The sequence below is a fragment of the Oncorhynchus nerka genome, linkage group LG18, assembly GCF_034236695.1.
Source record: "Oncorhynchus nerka isolate Pitt River linkage group LG18, Oner_Uvic_2.0, whole genome shotgun sequence".
NCBI classification, from domain to species: domain Eukaryota; kingdom Metazoa; phylum Chordata; class Actinopteri; order Salmoniformes; family Salmonidae; genus Oncorhynchus; species Oncorhynchus nerka.
Genome location: NC_088413.1, coordinates 50,941,272 through 50,968,131, shown reverse-complemented (window position 1 = coordinate 50,968,131; position 26,860 = coordinate 50,941,272). Strand labels below are relative to the sequence as shown.

Below are 26,860 nucleotides of genomic sequence, written 5' to 3'. Positions count from 1 at the left end.
GCAAGGAAGAAGCCACGGCTCCAAAACCACCATTAAAAAAGCCAGACTATGGTTTGCAACCGCACATGGGGACAAAGATTGTACTTTTTGGAGAAATGTCTGATGAAACAAAAATAGAACTGTTTGGCCATAATGACCATCATTATGTTTGGAGGAAAAAGGGGGAGGCTTGCAACCCGATAAACACCATCCCAACTGAAGCACGGGGGTGGCAGCATGTTGTGGGGGTGTTTTGCTGCAGGAGGGACTGGTGCACTTCACAAAATAGATGGCATCATGAGAAAGGAAAATTATGTGGATATATTGAAAAAAACATCCCAAGACATCAGTCAGGAAGTTGAAGCTTGGTCGCAAATGGGTCTTCAAATGGACAATGACCCCAAGCATACTTCTAAAGTTGTGGCAAAATGGCTTAAGGACAAAGTCAAGGTATTGGGGTGGCCATCAAAGCCCTGACCTCAATCCCATAGAAGATTTGTGGGCAGACCTGAAAAAGCTTGTGTGAGCAAGGAGGCCGACAAACTTGACTCAGTCACACCAACTCTGTCAGGAGGAATGAGCCAAAATTCACCCAACTTATTGTGGGAAGCTTGTGGAAGGCTACCTGAAACATTTGACCCAAGTTAAACAATTGAAAGGCAATGCTACCAAATACTAATTGAGTGTATGTAAACTGACCCACAGGGAATGTGATTTAAGAAATAAAAGCCTAAATAAATCTCTATTCTGACATTTCACATCCTTAAAATAAAGTGGTGATCCTAATTGACCTAAGACAGGGAATCTTTACCAGGAATTGTGAAAAACTGAGTTTAAATGTATTTGGCCAAGGTGGATGTAAACTTCAACTACATGTCAGAGCTAGACGTTGTGTTATGGCACAGCTGATACGGTCCTTTTCAGGTCATGTAAGGGTTAGTTCTACCTGAAGAAGACCAATATGGCATGCCATTTGTAAAGACGACTTGAGCAGAAAAGTGAGCTGCCATTCATTTATTCTATAATTTGTGATTCCATCCTTATCCCCTAAATCATTTGATCTATGAAAATGTAAGACAACTAAACACTTGAGCATCATTTATTAGACTTTCACAATATCTCATATTCCCTCAAGGCTAACACTACTGTAATTTCTTGACATTTAATGATCAAACTATGGACGGTCAAGAACTCCCAGCTAAAAAGTAGTGAACATCTTTCAGGTCAATTGACAGAAAATGTGAATGGACTAAGGGTGGTATACACACACTTCCCTTCTCACAATATCTTAATATATACACATGGCAAGAATGCAAGGGAGAAATTAGGGACTTATTTCAAAGTAAAATGAAAAAGGCTTTGACATTGCAAGAAAACACAGCCTTCTCAAATTTGCCCAAGTCACAACTCAGAAAAAGGCAGTCTCACAGGCAGTTCACCATCAGCAGATTCACATAACTATGGAACTTCTTCAAAAAGACACTGCATTCAACACCAGAAATACACATAGCAACAGTGATCACTCAATAGTTCCAGTTCATGGTGGTATTGTATTCTCTCAACAGTCCTAATAAGCCACTAATCTATTTGTGTGTGTGCGCGAGACAGTGGGGAAACAATTCCACTGTCGGCCTCTAAAAAAAGGGAAAGACAGTCAAATGACAATTGGTTACACTTCATGAAACAGTCCTTGAGCATACCCTAAGTCGCTCACTACCAGCACAACAGGAAGTGAAGTGCCACACAGGAAGCAGGCGGTGAGAGAGTTTCTCCCTCATAGGGAGGGGGAGAGATGGCTCAGATGACATCGTGTGGAGAAGGGGACTGGTCAGGAGGCTGTTCGCTGTCTGGTGGGGAGGGCCTTGGAAGGGGTCCAGGGGGAAAACTGTCTGGGTGGGGCCTCATGGGAGCGTAGCCCATATGCAGCAGAGGTGGAAATCGCCCAAACATTCCCGGGGAGGTGGTCCTCGCACTTCAGAGGAAAACAAGGGGGAAAGCTTTACGTATAGTCAGTCTAACAGTATACATGCAGAGTCATTAAACCTGCAAGATGTAGTGAATGTGGTATAAAATGATATTCCTCATCTCCCACCCATAGCTTGTTAATAGAACCAAATTACATAAAAACCTTCAGTTATAAATGCATTATAAGTACAAAGCACATATGAGCCTTTAATATGTAAGGGATACAGAGAATAATACTTACTGCCTATGGGTGGCCCTGCTGGACCTCGTGGGGGGAAGAAGTCTGGGGGTCCGTAAGGGCCTGGGGGGCCTCTGCGTGCAAAGTAAGGGTCCATGGGGGGGAGGGGACCCATACCAGGGGGTACTAAGGGAGGAGGCCCCATCCTCAGATCTCCAGGTGCTGACATGTGGGACTGCGGAAACATTTTAAATATAGATGTAGGATCTTAATTTGATCCCCCTTTTGCAGGAAAAATTTCAGGGGAAAAAAATATATACTAGTAATTTTAGTTACTCAGTCAGGGTCTGAATAGTCAAATAAAAGGGCAATTTCAAAATGTGGTAAAATGTCTGTGAAACTGCTCATTTTTCTCTCCACCCCATGGCAAATAAGTAGAATAGCAGCAAAGCGCTGTTTCTCTCTTTTGGGGGGGATTTCTTTCACCCGGGGCCCCCAAAAGGGCCAGCTCTGACTGAATGTGTGGGTTTGAATGTGGGTACGTAGACCCATGAGCCACTGCGGCCATGATGGCAAACTCAGATTTTTTGTAATCCCACACCCCTGTCAAAGTTAACCATCCCTGTAGTAGAACATTTTATGATCCCCAATGGGAAATTGGTTTTACAGCCAAATATGCACCTATGGACAGAGAGACAGTACATGAATGAGCCAATGTATTGTTAATATAAGGGTTAGAATACTTACATCCCTTTCATTTTCACCAGGGCCCATGCTGTTTTCCATAAATGTTGAGTCTGCAAGAACACAAGAGACAAAAACACAGTAAGAACCTAGCTATATCCACTTCAGTCTTTGGTGGGTTTATTTAATTCCAGCCTTAAGAACTTGATGAAAAGAGGGTTCATTCATGCTCTTTAATGCTCAACTCTGTCAAAACAAGGGAGTTTCCACATTGGACACAGTGTTCAGATTAATATGTATTGCTTGAAAAAGTAATGCATGACATTTTATGGATTACTTTGTGCGGAAAGTAAGGTGTTATTACTTTGAGTTACTTTCATGAAAGAAACAAAATCTCAAACTCAGTTTGTTTGACTGTCAGAGGGAGCCGCGCACGCTCTACCAAAGATAGGCTACTTACTAACTCAAGTTTGATCACAAGTTTCTCCTTTCATCTATGGCGCTGCTTTCCTGTGATAGTCTACAAAAGCTGTGCTATCATATGGGCTGCTTACACACTGCATTCAGAAAGTATTCAGACCCCTTGACTTTTTCCACATTGTTACCTTAGTATTATTCTAAAAAATATATATTTATCCCCTTATCTACACACAATAACAAAGCAAAAAAACAGTTTTTTAGAAATGCTTGTCAAAAATAAATATCTTGTGGAAATGTGATATTTCAGTATTTTTCAGACCCTTTACTCGACTTTGTTGAGGCACCTTCCGCAGCGATTACAGCCTCCAGTCTTCTTGGGTATGATGCTACAAGCTTGGCAAACCTATATTTGGAGTTTCTCCCCTTCTCTGCAGATCCACTCAAGCTCTGTCAGGTTGGATGGGGAGTGTCGCTACACAGCTATTTTCAGGTCTCTCCAGAGATGCTTGATCGGGTTCAAGTCTGGGCTCTGGCTCAAGGACATTTAGAGACTTGTACCGAAGCCACTCCTGCATTGTCTTGGCTGTGTGCGTAGGGTCGTTGTCCTCTCTAAGCAAGGCCCTTCTCCCTCGATTGCGCAGTTTAGCCGGGCGACCAGTTCTAGGAAAAGTCTTGTTGGTTCCAAACTTATTCTATTTCAGAATGATGCCACTGTGTTCTTGGGGAACTTCAATGCTGCAGACATTTTTTGGTACCCTTCCCCAGATCTGTTACTCGACACAACCGTTCTTGAGCTCTCTTCCTTGGACCTCATGGATTGGTTTTTGCTCCGACATGCACTGTCAACTGTGGGACCTTAAATAGACAGGTGTGTGCCTTTCCAAATCATGTCCAATCAATTTAATTTACCACAGGTGGACTCCAATCAAATTGTAGAAACATCTCAAGGATGATCAATGTAAACAGGATGCACCTGAGCTCAATTTCGAGTCTCAGTTCTGTTTTTGTTTTTTTAAATTAGCAAACATTTCTAAAAAAAAATGTTTTTCACTTTGTCATTATGGGGTATTGTGTGTAGATTGATGAGGATTTTTTTTTTTTTTAAAATTTAATACATTTTACAATAATGCTGTAATGTAAAATGTGGAAAAACAGGTCTGAATACTTTCCAAATGCACTGTACACTAAGAAAATCTGTACAGATATCTGGCCATCTTTTCATTCAAAATCTCTCTCTCGAGCCCCCAGTTCTGGTTATAGATTACACGTAATACGGACCCTAGAGATGTATAGAGGGCACACTTGCCACTAGATGGAAAGCCCTTTACGGGCTTTTGCTATCAAAGAAGCGATCAATGGCTCGCTCAAGAATCAAATGAGGAAACAAGTCGAGATCGGATCATGGAAACGCGTCCAGTAGGGATATGAATCTGAAAGTAACGCACACGTTAGTTGACAAAGAATGTTATAATATCACCCAATTTTAAAAATGTACTCCGTTACTCATAAAAGTAATCTGATTACGTAATGAGTTACCCAACACTGGGCAAAATATCCTGCTCATTCTCTAGCTAACATTATATTATTCTTCAGAGGTATACTAATCATGTACACTCCTCCTAATTCAGTGTGCTGCTGACAAAGGAGCTTGGTCTGAATCACATCAGCATTAAAAAGATACTGTCCTGAAATGTATTTCATCACTTCAGTTACATACTCCAAGCACTAAACATCCTTTTGAAGTTTATTTGACAGAGTGGCTATGGTGCAGAGATACAGTATCAATCACTAAAACTAATTATACGGCGCTGTAATACAGAGAGAGAAAAGGTCAAAAAGGAGGGTTCTCACCAGATTGATCTCCAGGATGGTGCCCAAAGTTGTGGGGCTCAGCAGGACCGGGGCCTCTGGGTGGGGGAGGGCCCATAGGCCCAAGGGGAAAGGCTCCAGGCAGGGGTCTCCTGTAGGGAAGGCCTGGGTCTGGATACATATACCCTTTATGAGCAGAGAGAGAGAGCACCGTTTCAGCAGCCTTATTCAGACCAGCTGCACTGAGGATGGGGATCAGAGCAGAAATGTCCAAATCAAAACAACCAGTGTGCTGTCCAAAGGGGACTGGAGCCAAAAGCAGAAGCCTCAATTGCAGGTCAAAAAAACTAACAACGAAAACAAACAAGCATAAAATCATGATGCATTTACTTAGTACACAGAACAGTGACAGTAGTAGAATGGGTATGATGGAATTGTCATTGACTAACCAAAAATACACTGATGCCACATGCTAATTGCTCCCCCATGATAACTTAACTAAATGGTTAAAAAGTTCCTAGCTCCAGGAACTCCTGAGTGGCGCAGTGGTCTAAGACGCTGCATCGCAGTGCTAGCTGTGCCACTAGAGATCCTGGTTCGAGTTGACACAAACCAGTGGCAGCTCAGGCTCGGACTCCTCAATACATTAGTGAGGTTGGGCGATTAGGCCTGGCTCGCAATTGGCGTTCCAATTCATCCCAAAGGTGTTCGATGGGGTTGAGGTCAGGGCTCTGTGGAGGCCAGTCAATTTCTTCCACACCGATCTCGACAAACCATTTCTGTAAGGATCTCGCTTTGTGCACAGGGGCATTGTCATGCTGAAACAGGAAAGGGCCTTTCCCAAACTGTTGCCACAAAGTTGGAAGCACAGAATCGTCTACAATGTCATTGTATGCTGTAGCGTTAAGATTACCCTTCACTTGAACTAAGGGGCCTAGCCCAAACCATGAAAAACAGTCTCAGACCATTATTCCTCCTCCACCAAACTTTACAGTTGGCACTACGCAGTCGGGCAGGTAGCGTTGTAAAAAAAAAAAACATTTCATGAAGCTCCTGACAAACAGTTCTTGTGCTGAAGTTGCTTCCAGAGGCTGTTTGGAAATAGGTAGAGTGTTGCAACAGAGGACAGACAGTTTTTATGCACTACAGCACTTGGCGGTCCCATTTTGTGAGCTTATGTGGCCTACCACTTCACGGCTGACCCATGGTTGCTCCTAGACCTATTATTATTATCCTCGACTCCTCTCTCTCTGCCTCTCTCGCTCCCTCTCTCCTGGGAGAGTTCTCAGATGGTTCTGCTACTGTGGCTGGTTTAGTGCTGTGCAGAGTAGAGTGCCGCCGGAGGCAGCGACAGCCTCAGCCAGTGTTTTGTTTGCTGCCTGGTCAGCGACTGAGATTAGTTCTTGTTGTGTTAACAGGGGCCACATGGCCAGAGGTCACATTGAGCTGACACCAGGACACAATAGGTCCCCCCTGCTGGTGGGCTTTTGTCTTTGTGTGGCCGAGTGTGACGTTATGAGTGTGTGTATATGAACATGAGTGTGCACGTGAGCGTTTGTCACTCATTAATGAAAATAAACATTCACTAGTAATGCACAGGTCTGTTTTTATTAAAGGGGGGAAGAACACAACAGAAGCTGTTGATTTGAGTAGAATAGTCATTTGTCCCTCCATTATTCCACAATTTTGCTTTTAGCCTGCCAAATTATGGATATAATGGCCTCCCCTCTTATCACTTTCTGTTAAATGAGGAAGAGCTCGGTTTTTGTTTGGAAAGTGTATTGGAAAGTTGGAAAGCAGTTGGCATCAGTTTCTGGGATTACTTATCTCTTTCCAGTGATCCTGCTGACCAAGGAGGGGTCTGAGAAGCTATTTGGCATCGCAGCTAGCCTAGCTGCTAGCTAGCTGCATATCAAGCTAGCGAGGTTTTCTTGAATGCAGCCCACGACGAGGTTAGCCATTGTGGCTGGGACCGCGGATTGTCCCGGGTTTGTGGCTGTCTAGATCCCTGCTGTTGTTTTCAATCTTCCCTGTGACCTGCCCTGTCTGGAACTGAGAGGAGTAACAGCGTAACATACGTTGCTAGCTACTATGACAAGACCAAAGCCGTCGGGAGTACCATTGAGGACAGTGGTGTCTATCACACGTGAAGGATATTTTAATTGAACAAAAGAGACCTACGAGCAGTTGTTACAAGAAAATAGCTTCAAGTGTTTTGTCCAAATTCTGACCAGAGATTTCCAGGACCTGAAGAACAGTTTGCAGTTTTCCCAGGGTCAGCTCCATGAGTTGAAACAAGAGAATGGCAAGATGACAGCAATCTGTAAGTCATTGAGGACATCGGTTCTGTGTGTGAATTCATGACAACAATGACCGATAAATCAGATTATCTCGAGGGACAATCAAGGCAGAACAACATAGTTGTGGATGGAATCACCACATGAGACCTGGACAGAGTCTGAGGATAAAGTGAGGGAAATGATCTCTGAGAAATTGAAGATGGACCACAGGAAGATTGAGGTGGAGCGTGCACAAATGACTGGAAAACCCACCACCGGCCCAGGTGATAGGCCCAGGCCAATAGTGGTCAAGTTCCTGAAGTTCAAGGACAAGGTTGCTGTTCTGGAAAGAGCCAAGAAAGTATATCTTCCTCTACGAGGACTATCCTGAAGCTGTGCGCCAGAAGAGGAAAGAACTGATCCCTGCCATGAAAGCTGCCAGAGCGCGTGGGGACATTGCGTACATCCGCTATGACAGGCTCATTGTCCACCCTCCCTCCCAGAAGCATGGAATGGATGAGCGAGCTAATCATATGGTTTGTAGCCTCAACTCTGCAGCGCGCGCACACACACACACACCAATTGATTAATGGACTGCTGAATGTATTTTTTTTCTTTTGCTTTGTCTGCTCTTTTCAGTATTTATGTCTATCGCTGATAAGCTACCCAGGAAAGGGCTGAAAATAGCCCATATTAATATATGTAACCTTTAGAAATAAGGTTAATGAAATCAATAACTTGCTAAAAACATCAGATAACATTCATATATTAGCAATTTCTGAGACTTACTTAGATAATTCATTTGATGATACATCAGTATCAATACTGATAGTGGATGCACTATTGTAAAGTGGCTGTTCCACTGGATGTCATAATGTGAATGCACCAATTTGTAAGTCGCTCTGGATAAGAGCGTCTGCTAAATGACTTAAATGTAAATGTAAATGTAGACGTTTCCACTTCACAATAACAGCACTTACAGTTGAGCGGCTCTAGCAGGGCAGAAATTTGATAAACTGACTTGTTGGAAAGGCAGCCACATTGAAAGTCATTGAGCTCCTCAGTAAGGCCGTGTGCTTAATTTTATACACCTGTCAGCAAAGGGTGTGGCTGAAATAGCTGAATCCACTCATTTGAAGGGGTGTCCACATACTTTTGTATATATAGAGTAGTCATACACTCACTGACCACGACTAGGTCTGCACCTCACAGACTGATAACAACAGTGATTTGAACCAATAAAGAGTATCTCAAACCTCTCACAGGGCCGGCTGACCACAACAGTAACCAACTGAGGGGAATTGTTTAGCTGTGAAATAATCTGACAGTCGATTAACAAATATAACTCACTCTCACCCTATAACTAATTATATTTCTCTACAACCCAAAAGAAACTACGGACATCTTTACATAGCAAAAGATGGTAAATCATACTGACGTAAATAAATAACGAACACACACCCTTTAGGGCTGATACTGAATGAGTATTTTTCACACACAATATAGTAGGCTAGAAGATTAGAATAACTTCTGTCTGTAGTGATTGGAGGGGCTGCTGAGATCATAAGTGTGGGGGGGGTCATCACTGTACCTGGAGGGGGTATAGGTGGGCCCCTGCGATCCCTCTCCCAGGTGGGAGATAGCGAGCCACTGTCAGAGTGAGGACCACCACTCCGATCAGAGTCCATCCCACCGGTGGGATCTACTAGGCCTCGGGATACTGGTTATGAGAGAGAGAGACATGTGGGAGTGGTAGGTGAGCAAGAAAGAGAGAGAGACAGCATAATGTCAATGAGTTCATGAAGCAAGGATGACAAGACCAGAATAATACATCATGTGCAAAGACAATGCTCCCTCTGTAGGTGATACACCTGCATATCATTCCCCATTTTGCTGGTGCATGCTCACCACCAAGGCAATTTAGACTATAAAGATAAGCATCTCTGTAACAGATGCATCAACCTTCAAGCAAATTAAGATTCAGCATGTATTTGTATCAGGTGATTAAGAACAGACTTCAGCATTGCTTTACTCAATTTAATTGACAGGGATTAAATAATAATCCAAACTGAATTAAATAATCTATTTATCCTGCTTTCTTAATGGCATTTTCATCAGTTGGTACTAAATAGAAAACGTAAATAGATTCCTAATTATAAACTCATGACATGCCAACGATTAGAACATGATACTCTGCAATGCTTCAAGGACACACGCCTCAAGCCATGTACATTTGGCTGCGGTGCAGTGCCACATGTTGCACTGAAGAGGGGGTTTGGACTGGAGAAGTCACCTCTGCCTCCCGGTGCCATGGGAGGGAAGTTTGGAGAGAGGTGTGGCGGGCCATCCATCAGGGTGGGCGGAGACAGGAAGGTTCTGTTCTCGGAGGCAGGGTGACCCAGGGGGGAGGGGCCATACGGTGACCTTTCACCTGCAGGTCAGGGAGAGACAGAAAGTTCAAATATCAGAATAATGGCCTATTCAACACCTAGTCCCTATTACACGATAGGCACTCCTGTAGATCTGAGAGGATTGGATGGATATACTGTAAGTAGTTCTGTTAATAATAACTTCATCTTGACTTTTGGATTGTCACCATATTGCTTTCACCTATCTAATCGTCTCAATGTAGGGAATAGGAGCTAGGGGTCGAGTTAGGATTCAGCGGAGGATATGATTATAGTTAGAGTGATAGGAGGGTTACTGTAGACTCACCTCTGAATGGAGGTCTGCCCATGTTGTCCAGAGCATAGGGGTCTTTCTCCACCAGATCTAGCTTGAACTGAGTATCAGTCAATCTGCATGGAGACACACCACAAGCTGGAGAATACTTTCCACACTGCAGGGAAATACTATTTTGTAGCAACACGTGACAACACTGGTGTCTGGTGAAACTGACTGTTTTCTTTAGTACTTACTTTTGCCTGAGGTGTGAATTCTCTCTTTTAATGTCAGCCAGGTCACGGTCAGCAGCTCGTGCTGCTAGCTACAATGCAGACAATAGAGATTACAGATGAGTCGCCAAGCTGAGGAAATCCTATTTAACTTCTTCGAGATAGGGGGCGCTCTTTAAATTTTTGGATAAAAACGTTCCCGTTTTAAACAAGATATTTTGTCACGAAAAGATGCTCGACTATGTAATTTTTTTATTTATTTTTATTTCACCTTTATTTAACCAGGTAGGCTAGTTGAGAACAAGTTCTCATTTGCAACTGCGACCTGGCCAAGATAAAGCATAGCAGTGTGAACAGACAACACAGAGTTACACATGGAGTAAGCAATTAACAAGTCAATAACACAGTAGAAATAAAATGGGCAGTCTATATACAATGTGTGCAAAAGGCATGAGGAGGTAGGCGAATAATACAATTTTGCAGATTAACACTGGGGTGATAAAAGATCAGATGGTCATGTACAGGTAGAGATATTGGTGTGCAAAAGAGCAGAAAAGTAAATAAATAAATAAATAAAATAAAAAAATTGACAGCTTTAGAAAGAAAAAACTCTGACGTTTCCAAAACTGCAAAGATATTATCTGTGAGTGCCCCAGAACTAATGCTACAGGCGAAACCAAGATGAAATTTCATACAGGAAATGCCCCAGATTCTGAAGGCGCTGTGTTCCAATGTCTCCTTATATGGCTGTGAATGCGCCAGGAATGAGCCTGCACTTTCTGTCATTTTCCCAAGGTGTCTGCAGCATTGTGACGCATTTGTAGGCATATCATTGGAAGATTGACCATAGGAGACTACATTTACCAGGTGTCCGCCCGGTGTCCTGCGTCAAAATTATTGCGTAATCTCCAGGTCCATGCGCGTTCCATTTCTTCAGAGGAGAAACCAAACTGCCACGAATGATTCATCATCGATAGATATGTGAAAAACACCTTGAGGATTGATTCTAAACAACGTTTGCCATGTTTCTGTCGATATTATGGAGTTAATTTGGAAAAAAGTTTGCGTTGTAATGACTTAATTTTCGGGGTTTTTCTTACCTAAACGTGATGAACAAAACGGAGCGATTTGTCCTACACAAATAATCTTTTTGGAAAAATTGAACATTTGCTATCTAACAGAGTCTCCTCATTGAAAACATCTGAAGTTCTTCAAAGGTAAATAATTTTATTTGAAAGCTTTTCTTGTTTTTGTGAAAATGTTGCATGCTGAATGCTATGCTAGGCTATCAATACTCTTACACAAATGCTTGTTTAGCTATGGTTCAAAAGCATATTTTGAAAATCTGAGATGACAGTGTTGTTAACAAAAGGCTAAGCTTGAGAGCAAATATATTTATTTCATTTGTGATGTACATGAATAGTTAACGTTGCGTTATGGTAATGAACTTGAGGCTATAAATAGGATCCCGGATACGGGATTGCTCGTCGCAACAGGTTAAGCACCGATCCCACATGTGTCTTTCTGCTGCTCATCAAGAAAAATTTGATGTGGGTCTTGGGGGTGTGGCTTGATGTGGGTGTGTCATGTTTTCAGATCGTACCATGGTAGTTACTGTTGTTTGTCCCTCTTGAGACACCGTGGCAACATAGCCACTATCACTTCCTCAAAATAGTCAGAATTGATCTAAGGTCTTAGCTAGATGTAAAAGTGTGTGACTAAGGTGTTAGATGCAGTATTTCTCAAGTAAAAAAATGTGTTGTGTTATGTTCGTATATATTGTACCCTGGCAAGTTACTGTTGTTTGTCCCTCTTGAGACACCGTGGCAACAACATAGCCACTATCACTTTCTAAAAATGGTTAGAATTGATCTAAGGAGGTCTTAGTCACACAATTTTACACCTAGCTAAGGTGTTTGGTGCAGTATTTCTCAAGTGTACAGAGTCAGCTGCTGTTGGCTGCACTCATGACTGATTTCGGAGAACATGTCTACAACATCATCAGCAAGCTGTCAAAAAATCTTAAATAAAGCAAAAGCTTCACGCTGTTTACCAGTGCCCAAACATCACTAGCTAGCTAAGTTCCATGTAGTAGTAGCTAGCAGGCAGGCCACGTTAGCTAATCAGCTTATCAAGTCACTGGCGAGTGGCGATGTGCGCTTCGGTGCAGTTTTATTTTATTTTTTTTTTTTTACAATCCATTACCAGAGTTTGCATCTGTCTTGCAGTGTTTGGGCAAGTTTGTCTCACTGCCTGGAGGTTCTGCGATTGGATAGAGCGCAATCAGATCAGATTTTTGGCGTTACCGTCTCGTGTTAGTGGGCATGGTTGCAATCCAAACCCAGCCCTTATGTAAATTGTGATGACATCAGTTACACAAATCTCACAAAACTCAGTTTAGGAATATACTGACCTTATGACCAAAATGATCCTACTTACACTTTTAGTCAATTTTGGCACTGGAATAAACATTTCTAATATCGATGCCATATAGGCTGTTTTCAACCAGAAATGCATTCAGTTGCTCTTTAACATGACTATGAGCTGAGGTGTGCGCCATAGTGTGTGTATGTATGTTACTACTATGTACTTACCCAGTTATTGTGTGCCTTCTTTTCCTGGGAGGTTATCTGAAAAATGGAGGGAGAATGACATTTGTTATTGGCCATACATCAGATAATTGCATGTGGTTGATGTTTTCCCGCCTCTTATGACAGACTGTCAGATCTCCCACCTGGATCTTGTAGGCCTGGTTGGTCTTCTCCAGCTCATCCTCCAGGTCTTGTGCTCTTTGCCTTTGTGTGGAAACAAAACAGCACCTTGATGCAAGCACTCGCAATACAAAACGCCCTGTGAAAAATTGTGGACATGTGCAACTCTGTTTCACAAAATTAATTGGATGTATTCGATTGACAGCAAGTGTACTGGAAGTATACCTTTCAATTTCAGGCCTGTATGAAAACACCGTAAACAAGAGATTTGCAGGGTAGGTTTGGAGACAGGTGATATCTGGAGTCAGGGATGGTTTGTTTGTGTGTGTGTGTGTGTCCAGTAGCCGACCTGTAGCTGCTGAGCTCCTCCACGGCCAGGCTGATACTCCTGTCAGCCTTGGTCAGCTTTTCCTCCTTCTGCAGACGCTCCCTCTCCTCCACCGTCAGCATCCTGACACCAGGGAGAACACCCATTATATGCATACCACAGAGTGGAACAGCCATGATCAGACAAACATTACCAGGCCTTGTGTGGTCCAGTGCATCTCAGTTGTTAGAGCAAGGCGCTTGCAATGCCACAGATAGTGGGTTCGATGCCCATTGGGGACACCCTTACATAAAAAAGGTATGCACGCATGACTAAGTTGCTTTGCATAAGTGTCTGCTAAATTACATATAGTATTATATTACCAGGCATGCAGCAGTTCAATAGTCCCACTTATTGAATATAGTTATTATGAAGTGTAACCAAACTTTCATAAATCAGCCATTATAAATGCGTATAAATCCTTCATAAATGTTTTTTTGTTTGTTATGATCAGCCTGTATAAAATTACATAATGTTCATGGATGAAGCTGTGCATTTGGGTCAGCCTTAGAGTGGCTCCTGTACAGTACCTGTGTAGTTTGAGCTCATTCTCCTGGTACATCTCTGTCATGATCTGCAGTTTCTGTTGTAGTTTCTGCACCTGGCCCGTGTACTTCTCACTCTCGGTCTGCAGAGAGTCCTTCTCATTCTCAAGTTTCTTAATCCCCTCTGCAACCCAAGAGTCAACCTGGTGTTAAAAACTAGACAAGGTTTTTCGTTAAAGGTCAGAAGTTTACAGCAGTTTAGGCCGGTTTCCCGGACACTGACGCATGTCCTTTTTAATCCAGGAGGACAAGGCTTAATATGCATCTGGGAAACAAACCCTTTGTGTCTGTTGTATTATGAACAACTGAAGCTCATTTCAATATAAACCTAGTCATTTTATGTACATTATAAAATTAACTTTGTTATATTCTTGTTTTGTTCTCCGCAGTGAAAAGTTACTACTGAAAAGCATAATACTCTGCTTACCTTTGAGATCCTCCATGGCCTTGACTTCATCTGCTAGCTTGGCAAACACCCTGTCCTTGTCTTCATCCACAGACTTCAAGTCTGCATTCATCTGAAAAAATAAAAAATAAGTCTCATTTCCCATCTATTGCTGACAAGAGTTTTGTTTGTAAAACGGAATTTTATTTAAGTGAAGACATACCTTGGCTGCATGAATGAGTTTCTGTATTCTTTGTCGTTGATGGTTATCTGTGTATAAAAAAAAAAAAAGTTAAATCTGGGAAGACACAGATATCCCACTTCCTCAATATCCTGACAAATGTTTTTTTTTTTAATCCCATCCGATGATCTTGCATAATAATACGAAGAAATGGTGAGCGAAAGCCAGTTGATCATACCTACTGGCGGTTATAGTCTTATCTACCGGAACCTCACCTGGCCCCTCTCGATTTTCCACCCCTCGTGTCCCATTTCTCTCCTCTCCGTTGGCTCCATCCTCCAGCACTGAGTCCCAGTCCTTTATCTTCAACAGGCAGTCTGTCAGGGACTAATGGAGAGAGAGAGAGTGAGAGCGAGAGAAAGCGTGAGAAGGCTTTACCATTTAAATAACTATAGTTTTTTCCCCCCAAGGAAACTTATTTTGTTGAGTGATACAACAAAACACAGTATATCCCATTTAAAATAATTAACAGGCAATCGAGGATTACCATTATGACCATAGCCTCAAATAGTTGACACCCTAAGTGGCGCAGCCTAACTAATTGTTAGTTGACACTAGGGCTGTGGCGGTCACAAAATGTCATCAGCCGGTGATTGTCAAGCAAATAAACTGTCGGTCTCACGGTAATTGACCGTTAATATAAAAACATTAAGCATCTCTTGGCTTCCACACATTTTCTTATTTATTTATTTAACTAGGCAAGTCAGTTAAGAACAAATTCTTATTTACAATGACAGCCTAGGAACAGTGGGTTAACTGCCTTTCTCAGGGGCAGAACAACATATTTTTACCTTGTCAGCTCGGGGATTCGATCTAGCAACCTTTCGGTTACTCATCCAACACCAATAGGCTACCTGCCGCCTACAAGCCATTTTAAAAATTCTAATAAATTCCTGTAATATAGCCTACACCTTCACAATAAATCCATTATTTTAGACAGGTCTAAAGAAGCATGATATGAAGAACATGTAGTCTATTTCAGAAGAAAAGAATAGAACTCAGATGTCCTTATGTTAGGTCCTGATGTGGCTGTGCCAAATGGCTGTGGGCTACACTAGTTAATTTAGCAGACAAGATTTGCTTAGAATTCCCTGGCCTTATTTTATATGCTGAGCAAATATAAATATTTTCTCCAAACAATTTGAGTGAGTGCACACGAGGCTATTCTGTGTTGAGCGGTTAACAAGGAAATAGGTACTCCTATATGCTTAATTTAGAGTTATTAATGTAACTTAAGTTCCACAAATGTTGGGCTATATGTTTTGATTTATAAAACATTGTAATGCTGCATGATGAGATGAATGATGATTTGAATGAAGTCTGTTTGTTTCGCGCAAGGCTCTACACACAAATAGTCTCATTCACATATTTGACAAGCACTTGATAATTCCTCAAATTTCATGGCGGCAACCCCTTTGCGGCCATAACGCTCCCCCTAAAAAATCCATGCCTTTTGCGGCCAGAGTGCTGCATTGAGCCCTTCTCCCGGTGTGTGCTGTGCAATCCGAAGCGTCTCTCACTCACACTGCTTTCCATCACGTGATCTTTTTTGTTGTTGTTTTGAGATCGGTCTTCCTCACAGGCTACAAGTTAAGACAGAAACATCAGAGACGCAACTGCGCCCTTATCCAATTCAGAGGTGCATTGCCTAACAAACAACAAAAGCACTAGCCTATGTCAATCTACTATCCCCCACAGTACAAAAGTCGACCTATTCTACTCTGTGCAACAAATAAATATTCCAAACAGTCTGGGACAGTTGTGGGATGTGATAGATCCCAAATGATGCAAACGTTTTTTATGCAATGTGGCTGACGTTGCGTCAGATCAGAATGTTTAGCTTAAAAATTTTGATAAACTATTAGGCTATTTCTTCACATTATAAGCACAGCAATGCGCACATGGTTAAGTGCTATAGGCCCGAATGTTTCAAAACAACATTATCAAAAATGACCGTAAATGCAATTATGCATGTAATGCTTTTATTATAAAAGGTGCATTTTATGGTGAAAATTATCTTCCCCAATCTTGAAACTCACTCGCTGCTTATATATGCCAGTTAGGGTCTACACCCCTTGTAAAACTGATCAATGTGCTTAATTTTAAGAAGTTATTTGGCCACTTTAGTTGTGATACAAACCATATAGACCTATGGGCTAGGCTACATGAGGTGTGCGACTATGATTGTTTCTTATGATGGGCATCATTCACAAATGATAATATAGAAATCACAAGTGATAGGCTAATATTGTCACCGATCAGACTATTCTTTGATTTAATCTGGTCTTTACATATACTAAATACTATGTGTGACATTTGTTTTGATTTCGAATGGACCATTATCATGCACCTGCAAACAGAGGATGCTTTTCCCTGTGGTTTATTTTCATGCCAGCCAGGTAGGCTCTACTCCTGTTGTAAATATAAGCAATGTGCTTAATATTAGGAAAGTTGAGAAATAACTATAAAAAGCTGATGGGATCCTCTTTTTATTAGCGGCCATCACTCGGTTTTCTCCCGCAATTGCCTATAGAAATGTTGCGCAACATGAGCTCCTATGAAGTGTTTACATTGATGTCAGAGTGATTAGAGGGACAACAGAGAACTGAGTACCAGGTAGTAAACAAGTTTGGTAGGCTACTAATGACCAGCAGCAGCCCTTGGAGAAGCTTAATTACTGTGACTAAACAGTCATCTGGAATTTGACTGCCTTCATGACTGCCGATGTGGCGGTAATACGGTCACCGCAACAGTCCTAGTTGACACCCTCAGTAATATTCAAAGTGTGTGGTGATTGCTTTTTTCCCAGTACAGGGAAGAATATGCAAATGTTTGTTATAGGCACACATTTAGCTGCATGTGGTTTTTGCCAGTGCAGTAATATGAATGCAAACCTTGATGCTCTCGTCTTTGGTGGCAGCATCCTGCACCATTCCAGTGTAGGAGCTCTCACACATCCTCATCTCCTCCTCCAGTTCACTCATCCGCTCCCCCCAGTCCTCTGCTTCCTGGACCAGCTGTGGGAAGAGGGGGAGAGAGTGAGGTCCCCACCAGAATATAGGACACTTTCTGCTTTCTCTTCAGCACAACCCATGCAGGTTCTTTGTATAAACGGCAACCAGGCCTGATATGGAACTGGAGTATAAAACACAATAAGTGACAGAGCCATACATACAGATATCAATGGCTCTGATTCGTGGGCACTGTATAGCTGTAAATTGACATCTTATATGTCAGGTTACATACCTGTGCATTTTTCTCCTGGAGCAAGGCCTTCTCTTCTTTTGCTGCCTCCAGATTATTCTGATTCCTCTCACTGTTCATGTCATATATTTTTAGGGTTGTCTGTGCCTGAAAAGAGCAAAATGTGTTACATCTATCCTGGCTCTAAGTGTGTGGACATTTTTTAAATTTTACCATTATTTAACTAGGCAAGTCAGTTAAGAACAAATTCTTATTTTCAATGACGGCCTAGGAACAGTGGGTTAACTGTCTTGTTCAGGTGCAGAACGACAGATTTTTACCTGGTCAGCTCGGGGATTCGATCTTGCAACCTTTCGGTTACTAGTCCAACACTAGGCTCTAACCACTAGGCTACCTGCCGCCCCGACATGATTAACATGCCAAACAGGAAGGAATTACCATTAACGTGTTGTTCATGATATATAACACTGTAATGCGGACCAGTGTCAGTGTACCTGTTCTGTCTGGGACTTGAGGTCCCTGGTTTCTTCTTCTACAGTTTTCAAGGTTTCCTGCATATCTGCAATCTGTAAAATCACTCAAATCACCACACCTCAAAAATAAATGAACTGTGAAATATGAGAGCAAAGAGTGAAACTGAAAAAAGAAAAGATGTAACGCATAAACATCAAAACACAGGAAAAGGTGAAAAATGTCCAGTCCGAAGTCAAACTCACCGTCTCCTCCTGCTGCAACCTCCTCGCTCTCTGGATATGTAGGTCCTCCTTTAACCTTTCTATATCATCTCCAAGCTGTGTATTTGACTGTTTCAGCCTCTGGAACATCACCTGAAGAGGAGACCATTATAGGTTTACTCGGACTTGAAAGTCACACGCATACCAAGTCCTTTTATGCCATTTGCCAGTGTATTTAGAGGTGAAATATGAGAATCTTTATTCAGTATTGAGAACAATTATACTGTGTAATTTCTGTGTCTTACCTCCAGATTCTCCCTCTCTGCGGCGTGAGCCAAAACGCCACTATTCCGCAGGGCAGATTCCAGTTTTTCATACTAAAAAAGGTACATAAATAAACAAACAGTAGCAAAGGCATTCATAACACACAGGTCTATACAAAACATGTAATTTCCGAGAGTATTGCATTGAATAGTTTGCGAATCCAGTCAGTCAGAAACACACACACACACACTGCAATCTTTGACATTGGACTCACTTTTTGTTGAACCTCACTCAAAGTCTTAAGTACTTTGCACTTTTCATCTAATAGTTGAGCCACCTTCAGGCCCATCCGCCTCTCTTTGCCAGAATATAGTCTGCTCTTTATCTGGAAACAAGAACAATTTTGTGAGCTTGGTCACTCCCCGATCAAAAGAAAGAATGCTGTTGTTCATCTCTATACTTGCATGCTGGTATAAATATCAGACAGTCAACTTACACATTGGTAGAACCTGCAGGTGAACAATAGGAGGGTGCCCAACCCAAGTAACGTAGTGATGATGACAGCTTCCCATGGAAGTCCATACAGGTCAGGACCTGGCCTTACGTCATCAGGAAGGGATGACACAACCTGGGTAGAAAAATCAGACAAATTGCTTACAATCAAAAGACTTGCTATAGTATTTTTATTCAGGTTTCAGGCCCTGGATTGTGGGTACATAACAGTCAAAATGCAAACGTCCAACTTCCTCTAAACACAGACACACAGCTAGTTGTTGTGAGTGATTGAAAAGTAAAGTGATTGCAACAAGGAGCCACAACAAGCTCGCATTTAAAACCATTGTCTACTCCAAGTTCGTCACCAAGCTTAGGACTCTGGGTCTGAACACTTCCCTCTGCAACTGGATCCTGGACTTCCCGACGGGCCGACCCCAGGTGGTGAGGGTAGGCAACATTACCTCGGTCACGCTGACCCTCAACACAGGCTTGTGTGCTTAGTCCCCTCCTGTACTCGCTGTTCAACCACAAATGAGTGGCCACGCACAACTCCAACACAATCATCAAGTTTGCTGACAACACAACGATGGTAGGCCGAATCCCCGGCAACGATGAGTCACCCTACAGGGAGGCGATCAGTGACCTGGCAGTGTGGCGCCAAAACAACAACCTATCCCTCAACGTAAGTAAGACCAAGGAGCCGATCGTGGACTACAGGAAACAGGAGGAGTGAGCATGCCCCCATCCACATCGACGGGGACGCAGTGGAGCAGTTCGAGAGCTTCAAGTTCCTTGGGGTCCAAATCACAAAAGACTTAATATGGTCCAAACACACGCACACAGTCATGAAGAAGCTGCGATAGCATGGGCCCTCAAAAAGGGAGTATTGAGAGTATTTTGACTGGCTGCATCACTGCCTGGTATGGCAAAAGTACTGCCCTCAATCACATGGCGATAAAGAGGGTGGTGAGGACAGCCAGTACTTCACTGGGGCAGAGCTCCATGGCATCCAGGACATTTATATCAGGCAGTGTGGTAGGAAGGCCCGGACAATCGTTGAAGACTCCAACCTCCCTAGCCATAGACTATTCACTCTGCTTCTGCACAGCAAGTGATACTGGTGCATTAAGTCTGGCACCAACAGCCTCTTGAACAGCTTCTATCCCCAAGTATCCTGATGCCTAGACACCTTTCCCATATAAATATCTACCATCACTCAAGTATCTCTGCACATTGTAAATACAGTATTGTAACTTACCCTGTACATAGTATGCTTACTTACTTATTGTGTTGGTCATATTTATTGGGTGTTTATTTGTATATATTTTTTTTTATATTACATTGTTATTGATTATTGCATTGTTGGGTTTTGAGTTTGCAAGAACTGTATTTCACTATACTTGTGTATGTGACATTAAACTTCAAACGTGAAACTAACTAGGCAGCTATCTAGCTACTTAGGGTGTTTTAACACTTGGTCAATTTCAGTAAATATTTGTGAACTCAGTGCGGTTGGCTTCTTTTTTAGTTTTGAGATCCGTTTGCATGAATTCTGCGGTCCGGTTCACTTTTTTTTAGGGCAATGTGAACAGAAAGCTTCCCAGGTTCGCTTGTCAGTATACCCGCACCACGCACACTATTTTTGAATTTCCGCGCATCCTTGACAATCCTTAATCAATATCTAAAAACAGCACGCTTTTCCCCCGCGAATCTGCACATCATCTTCTCTCTTTTGTAGCACCAATGCGAGGGTTTATGGTAGGGGGACATGTGTTGCAGTAGTCTAGTGTGTGGTACAGGAATAATTACAAGCGAACCTGGGGAGTTTTGTGTTCACAATACCCTAAAAAGGGAACCGTACCTCTCGAGAGGATATCGGTTCGCTTCGGGGGCTCTTCGCTTAAATGATTAAGCGAACCGCAATGAGTTCACACAAATTGACTGAAAGGGACAAAGTCAAGTGTGAACACACTTACATTAGGATGCAACAGATAGCTAACGTTAGTTAGCTGGCTAAATGAGCTAACATGTCATTAGTTTACGTTACGATATCTTACAAGGAAACAGTGTTCTCGTGGACAACAAGACAAGACACTAGCTAGCTAGTTAACTAAACAATGTAGATAAGCCATATTTGACAGTCCTACACAATGAATCATTGAATTCACAGAAATTACAATGTTGGGTAACGCTAGCTACACCATTTGATGTTTTTAGCATTGACTAGTCCAAGCTAGCCATCTAGCATGCTAACTGGATTTGACACTCACATCTCTCACTTTCTCCACGGCTAGAGTGTAATAGGTCCTTGCTGTCATTTTAAAATCAGCCAATTGGGTAGCAACTGCCTCACCACTTGTTTGATCTTCCATTTGTCGAATATTTCATTGAAATATTATTTCCATGATTATATTAACATTGAAAAAACAAATGCCCAGCTGTCATCTTGAAGTATCGTTGGCAACATGAAACTAGAGAGTTGGGACACGTATGACGCTCAAACGTGCGCAGGTTGATGCTATTTTATGCACCCAGAACTCGCTCAAACGACTCACTTCGTTTATATTGTCCTAAAACGAATATTGGTTGATTTGTATAATTCTAACCCTACACAATAATGTGTTTATTTGACTTTTCACTCAAAAGGAGTATTGGTAAATGTTTCAGCGCCCCACTTCCTGCTTTAATGTTGAGTTGGTATATTCTCAACGTCACCAATTGTAGAACTATCCATGCTATCTTGCATCATTGGGACACCCCTAACCCATGACGTTGCCATTTTAAACGGTTAAAATTAGAGTTGGGTTAGAGTAGAGGTTAAGGTTAGGGTTAATATTTAGTTTAGGGACGTCCAAAGGATTCCAAATAGCCCAAAATCTGTCCACGAAGTGAGGAATTTTTGTATGGAGGTCAATCAGTGTCTAATTTGGTGAATAACAAAATCGAATTGCTAATTTGCTATGTCAGTCTTATTTGATTGACTATAAATTTCGTAATGGTTAGTTTGTTACAAATGCACTGTTATACCTTGAATGCAGTGTTATAAGTGAAGGCACGTGGCATTTCGGCATCTTTGGAAAAAAATACTATATCAGAGTTGTCAGTGTTGTCATAGAGATAGAGGACCCATCAAATAAAATGTTATTGGTCATACACATTTTGCAGATGTTATTGTAGGTGCTTATGATGGATGAAATCAGTTTTAGCATGGACATAACCCCTTTTAGAGTGGGGAAAGGGGGATACCTCGTTGGTTATACAATTCTGCATTTAACCCAACCTCTGAATCAGAGAGGTTCAGGGGCTGCCTTGATATACATCCACATCATGACCCGGGGTACTGTGGGTTAACTGCCTTGCTCAGGGGCAGAATGTCAGATTTTTACCTTGTCAGCTCGGGGATTCGATCTAGCAACCTTTCGGTTACTGGCCCAACGCTCCCATTGAGGGTTCCACCATTTTAAAGTAGTCAACTGAATGGGGATTCCTATGAATTGGGAGCAATTAGCCAATGAAGAAGAAGAACATTGAATACTTTCAAATGGAGATAGCCTCAATGGCGCTGCCCATGCTGTCACAGATGCTATAGTGGCACAGATAAAAGATGAGTCCTCTATCTCTATAGACTTTTGTTCACATGCATATCTACCTTATCATTGGCTAAAATGGTCCCACCTGATCTCGCCTACTTCCATCTTTGAGGACATATTTTTCCATTGTTAGAGCGGGTCACTTTACAATCTTGTCAATATAATAGACAATCCTTGCCTACACTCAAACTGATGAAACCTGGATGAAACAAATGCAAATTGTAGTACTCTACAAAATGTTTTGAAAACAGCACATATTCAACCTCTATACCCATTCTCAAATAATCTATAAACATGGAATAAGTGACCTTTCCCTCCAGCTGAGACCAACTGTTACTAAAGTCCCTCTGCTGTCAGCTGCCCTGCCCTTTCAGAGTAGGCCCAGAAGTTGTTGTTGGTTGGGAGTTTACCTTTCAGCTAACTTCTCAGTGCATGTCCAAAACACTATCTCTCACTCACCTGGTCAACATCCTGAACATCCATCTCTATTCTCTATTTAAAATGCTCATGTTATTGCACTACCACAGTCCAGTGAATAGCCTAGTCACCAAAGCCAACTCCTCAAAGTGTTGGATGATGACTGTGATGGATGATTTATTGCATACCAGAGAAACATACCAGAGGTTTTAAAGGACCAGCTTGTATTGGGCTGTTATGTCTAATTCAAATGCCACAACCAAAGTTCCCTCTTGGAAGAATTAAGCTATTCTATTATAATGATGACGAAGAGGGGACATTCATATTGACACATGCATTGTGCAGTCCAATCCTTTTAAATTAGATCTCATTACATCTCAATAGATGACACAGGGGTATATTTAGAGCAGTCATTTAAGCATTCTTACCTGTACAGTGAGCCATTTCAGAAGCACCTTAACCATCAGCATATGAGCAATAGTATCACCAGTGACTTGACGTGCAGAAGTCGAAAGATATTCCACCCCTGCTTATCTTTAACTCCCTCCCTGGTTTGCCCATCCATCTGCCAGTCTGAATGCCCCCCTCAGTAGATATATTTTCTTTTCAGGTTGGTTAGGTCTTCGTTTTCCTTACGAGTAAAACAATCATCATTGATGCAGTTTGTCTTGTCTGTATCTGCAGGAGAACATGTTGTATTATGACACCAATTCATTCTTAAAACATGAAGACATTGTCAATAAATGGTGGTCGGATTTAGAACATTTCTAACAATGACAGAATTGCAAAAACTTTGACAAAATATGCTAACCTTTCCAATATTGACATGCAAGAGACATGCAAACACTGGTAGGAATCTTTTTGTTATGTTTGACAGGAGTATTTCTAGTTTTGTAGTGACACACGTTTTGTGGATTTGTCTTCATCCTCCAGAGTTTTTGTCCAATCCATGTAATACTGCAGGAGCCTCTCAAAGCCTGATATTATAGCAAGGTCCTTATCACCATCTTGGCCCTCATTCAAAGTCTCTGAGCGTCTTAGGTTGTAGTCAAGCCACATTAGTATGTGCTTCCCAAACAAGTCCAACAAAGTAGTTCTCACCTGCACTTAGGTGCTTTTGGATATTCTTGTATTCTTTCAAAAATGTTGTCGCTCTGTCAGAGTCCTCTACTGAAGGTGACTGAGACTGTGGTTCTGGTTCATGGAGGTCTAAGTCAGGAATAACAGGTAGGGGTTCTTGTTATTCTTCTTCTCATCCCTTTAGTTCTGATAATTCTTGATAATTAGAACAACTATCTGAAAGGAAATTCTCACCTGAATACAATGTATCATGGTCTACTGTTCTCTCTGACAGAGTAATGACATCATTAGCTTCATCAGTGGGGGAAAGCTGATTGACTGCACGTAAATTTTCATAAGCTAATTCGCCCATCATCGGTTTCGCTATCCTGTTGGCCTAATTCCTGTGCTCTCTCCTTCTCAAGACTGATCTTATTATGCAATCCTTTGGTCCTTTTTGAAAGTATTTCCTTGCTACTGACTCTTAGATGTGATTACTGTCATCCATCTGATTCCTGTTTTCTTGTGGCAGATTTTTGTCCTCAATTACATTCCCTACCATCATTGGCTTTATCAGATAAAAGTTTGTTACTTGTAGTGTCATCATTTAGTATAGTTGAGTCTAACGTTGGGTCATGGGTTATGTTTATCAACCCTACTGTATCTATGGGATCAGCCTCGTGCCACTCCTTGGAATGATCAGAGGAGAGAAATTCTTCTTGATCAACAACTTACATTACATTGGAATTACTCCCCTCATAGTTTAGAAGAGAACGAGTCTTTCAGAGAAACTGAATCTTTGTCGATTTCTTCAACATGAACATTCTTATCTGGTGCCTTGAATGTATTCTCATTCTAGTCCTTACTTATCCACCTCCTCACTTGAGGTAATCAAATGATGTCCTTCCTGTCCTGAGACATTTTCAGTGACAGGTTCAGCTAGGGATAGATTCAGAATAGATTCAGCTATATCAGCATTATGCAGATAGGGGTCAGGTGTCTGTGCAATTTCCTCCAGCACTGAAGCATCATCAGTAGCTGGCGTGTTTGTCTGATTATCACTGTCCTCTTCTGCCGGGCACTGAGACACTAGAATACTATCCTCTCCTGTCTGATTGGATGAGACCACTTTAATGCCTGTAGTGTCAATGTCCTCCACGTTAGCATGCATTACAGACGTGTCCTTTGATACATCAGGTAGCTCCTCTGTTAATATTTCTGATTTTGTCTGAATAAGAGTAAAATCAGATAGATTTGAAGTCCCTGAGCCTTCTAAAACGTTCTGACCAACTGAATGATCAGGCTCACCATCATCTAGGCTATTTTCAGAGGTCAGCAGCAGGACTCTCTTGATGGTGATTAGAGACATCTCCATCACTTGAATGCATAAGCCCATTGAGGAGCACAGTTGATTTTCGCACATCCTCATTGTCCAACACAAATTGGTTTGGCTCTACATCTCCACGAGAACTGAAAGGTTCATTAGTGGTGGTGACATCATCTAACTCTAATCTACCTGCAGAGTTATGCTCATCATTTTCACTGATCTCAGCGATAGCTGTATCAACTTCAAGATTCAGTATGCCAGTTGTGTTCTTTAATTGAGGGTCGTGGGACAATTAAATATTCTTGCTAGTGTCAAGAGCTTTTTGAATGCCTCCTGTATTTCATTAGCACTCTGAACCTTACCTACAGTGGAGAGAACAAGTATTTGATGCACTGCCGATTTTGCAGGTTTTCCCACTTACAAAGCATGTAGAGGTCTGTAATTTTTATCATAGGTACACTTCAACTGTGAGAGACAGAATCTAAAATCAAAAATCCAGAAAATCACATTGTATGATTTTTAAGTAATTAATTTGCATTTTATTGCATGACATAAGTATTTGATACATCAGAAAAGCTGAACTTAATATTTGGTACATAAACCTTTGTTTGCAATTACAGAGATCATACGTTTCCTGTAGTTCTTGACCAGGTTTGCACACACTGCAGCAGGGATTTTGGCCCACTCCTCCATACAGACCTTCTCCAGATCCTTCAGGTTTCGGGGCTGTCGCTTGGCAATACGGACTTTCAGCTCCCTCTAAAGATTTTCTCTTGGGTTCAGGTCTGGAGACTGGCTAGGCCACTCCAGGACCTTGAGATGCTTCTTACGGAGCCACTCCTTAGTTGCCCTGGCTGTGTGTTTCTGGTCGTTGTCATGCTGGAAGACCCAGCCACGACCCATCTTCAATGCTCTTACTGAGGGAAGGAGGTTGTTGGCCAAGATCTCGTGATACATGGCCCCATCCATCCTCCCCGCAATACGGTGCAGTCGTCCTGTCCCCTTTGCAGAAAAGCATCCCCAAAGAATGATGTTTCCACCTACATGCTTCACGGTTGGGATGGTGTTCTGGGGTTGTACTCATCCTTCTTCTTCCTCCAAACACAGCGAGTGGAGTTTAGACCAAAAAGCTTTTTGTCTCATCAGACCACATGACCTTCTCCCATTCCTCCTCTGGATCATCCAGATTGCCATTGGCAAACTTCAGACGGGCCTGGACATGCGCTGGCTTGAGCAGGGGGACCTTGCGTGTGCTGCAGGATTTTAATACATGGCGGCGTAGTGTGTTACTAATGGTCTTCTTTGAGACTGTGGTCCCAGCTCTCTTCAGGTCATTGACCAGGTCCTGCCGTGTAGTTCTGGGCTGATCCCTC

At 42.1% G+C, this 26,860-nt stretch overlaps 1 protein-coding gene and 1 pseudogene across 2 annotated transcripts; both read right to left on the bottom strand.

Moving 5' to 3' along the window:
* Positions 1 to 978: 978 nt before the first annotated feature.
* On the bottom strand, positions 979 to 21,690 carry LOC115146045 (melanoma inhibitory activity protein 2-like). 2 transcript variants are annotated; one of them, XM_029687806.2, is made up of 23 exons: positions 21,365 to 21,690; positions 19,096 to 19,227; positions 18,874 to 18,984; positions 18,641 to 18,712; positions 18,378 to 18,488; positions 18,156 to 18,227; positions 17,704 to 17,808; positions 17,352 to 17,474; positions 14,673 to 14,784; positions 14,440 to 14,486; positions 14,259 to 14,349; positions 13,817 to 13,955; positions 13,269 to 13,370; positions 12,943 to 13,003; positions 12,803 to 12,838; positions 10,233 to 10,300; positions 10,030 to 10,112; positions 9,608 to 9,745; positions 8,906 to 9,034; positions 5,078 to 5,221; positions 2,870 to 2,919; positions 2,186 to 2,357; positions 979 to 1,951 (listed from the first exon to the last, which is right to left on the bottom strand). In XM_029687806.2, exons 1-23 carry the CDS (start codon positions 21,464 to 21,466, stop codon positions 1,881 to 1,883), a joined length of 2,271 nt encoding a protein of 756 aa, XP_029543666.2. In that variant the 5' UTR covers positions 21,467 to 21,690; the 3' UTR covers positions 979 to 1,880. The 2 variants fall into 2 exon arrangements, with proteins under 2 accessions (XP_029543666.2, XP_029543667.2); XM_029687807.2 differs by having other exon boundaries at positions 1,063 to 1,951; positions 21,448 to 21,667.
* Positions 21,691 to 24,702: 3,012 nt separating this feature from the next.
* On the bottom strand, positions 24,703 to 25,915 carry LOC135561630 (uncharacterized; annotated as a pseudogene).
* Between the last annotated feature and the right edge of the window lie 945 nt (positions 25,916 to 26,860).

Bases quoted from the DNA above. Each gene is read 5' to 3' on its own strand.
- LOC115146045 (XM_029687806.2), bottom strand. From the start codon at position 21,466: ATGGAAGATCAAACAAGTGGTGAGGCAGTTGCTACCCAATTGGCTGAT. The intron at 17,809-18,155 runs GTACACTGACAC...TGCTCTTTTCAG, and splicing joins TCAAGTCCCAGACAGAACAG to GCACAGACAACCCTAAAAAT. The intron at 14,350-14,439 runs GTATGTCTTCAC...TTATTTTTTCAG, and splicing joins AACTCATTCATGCAGCCAAG to ATGAATGCAGACTTGAAGTC.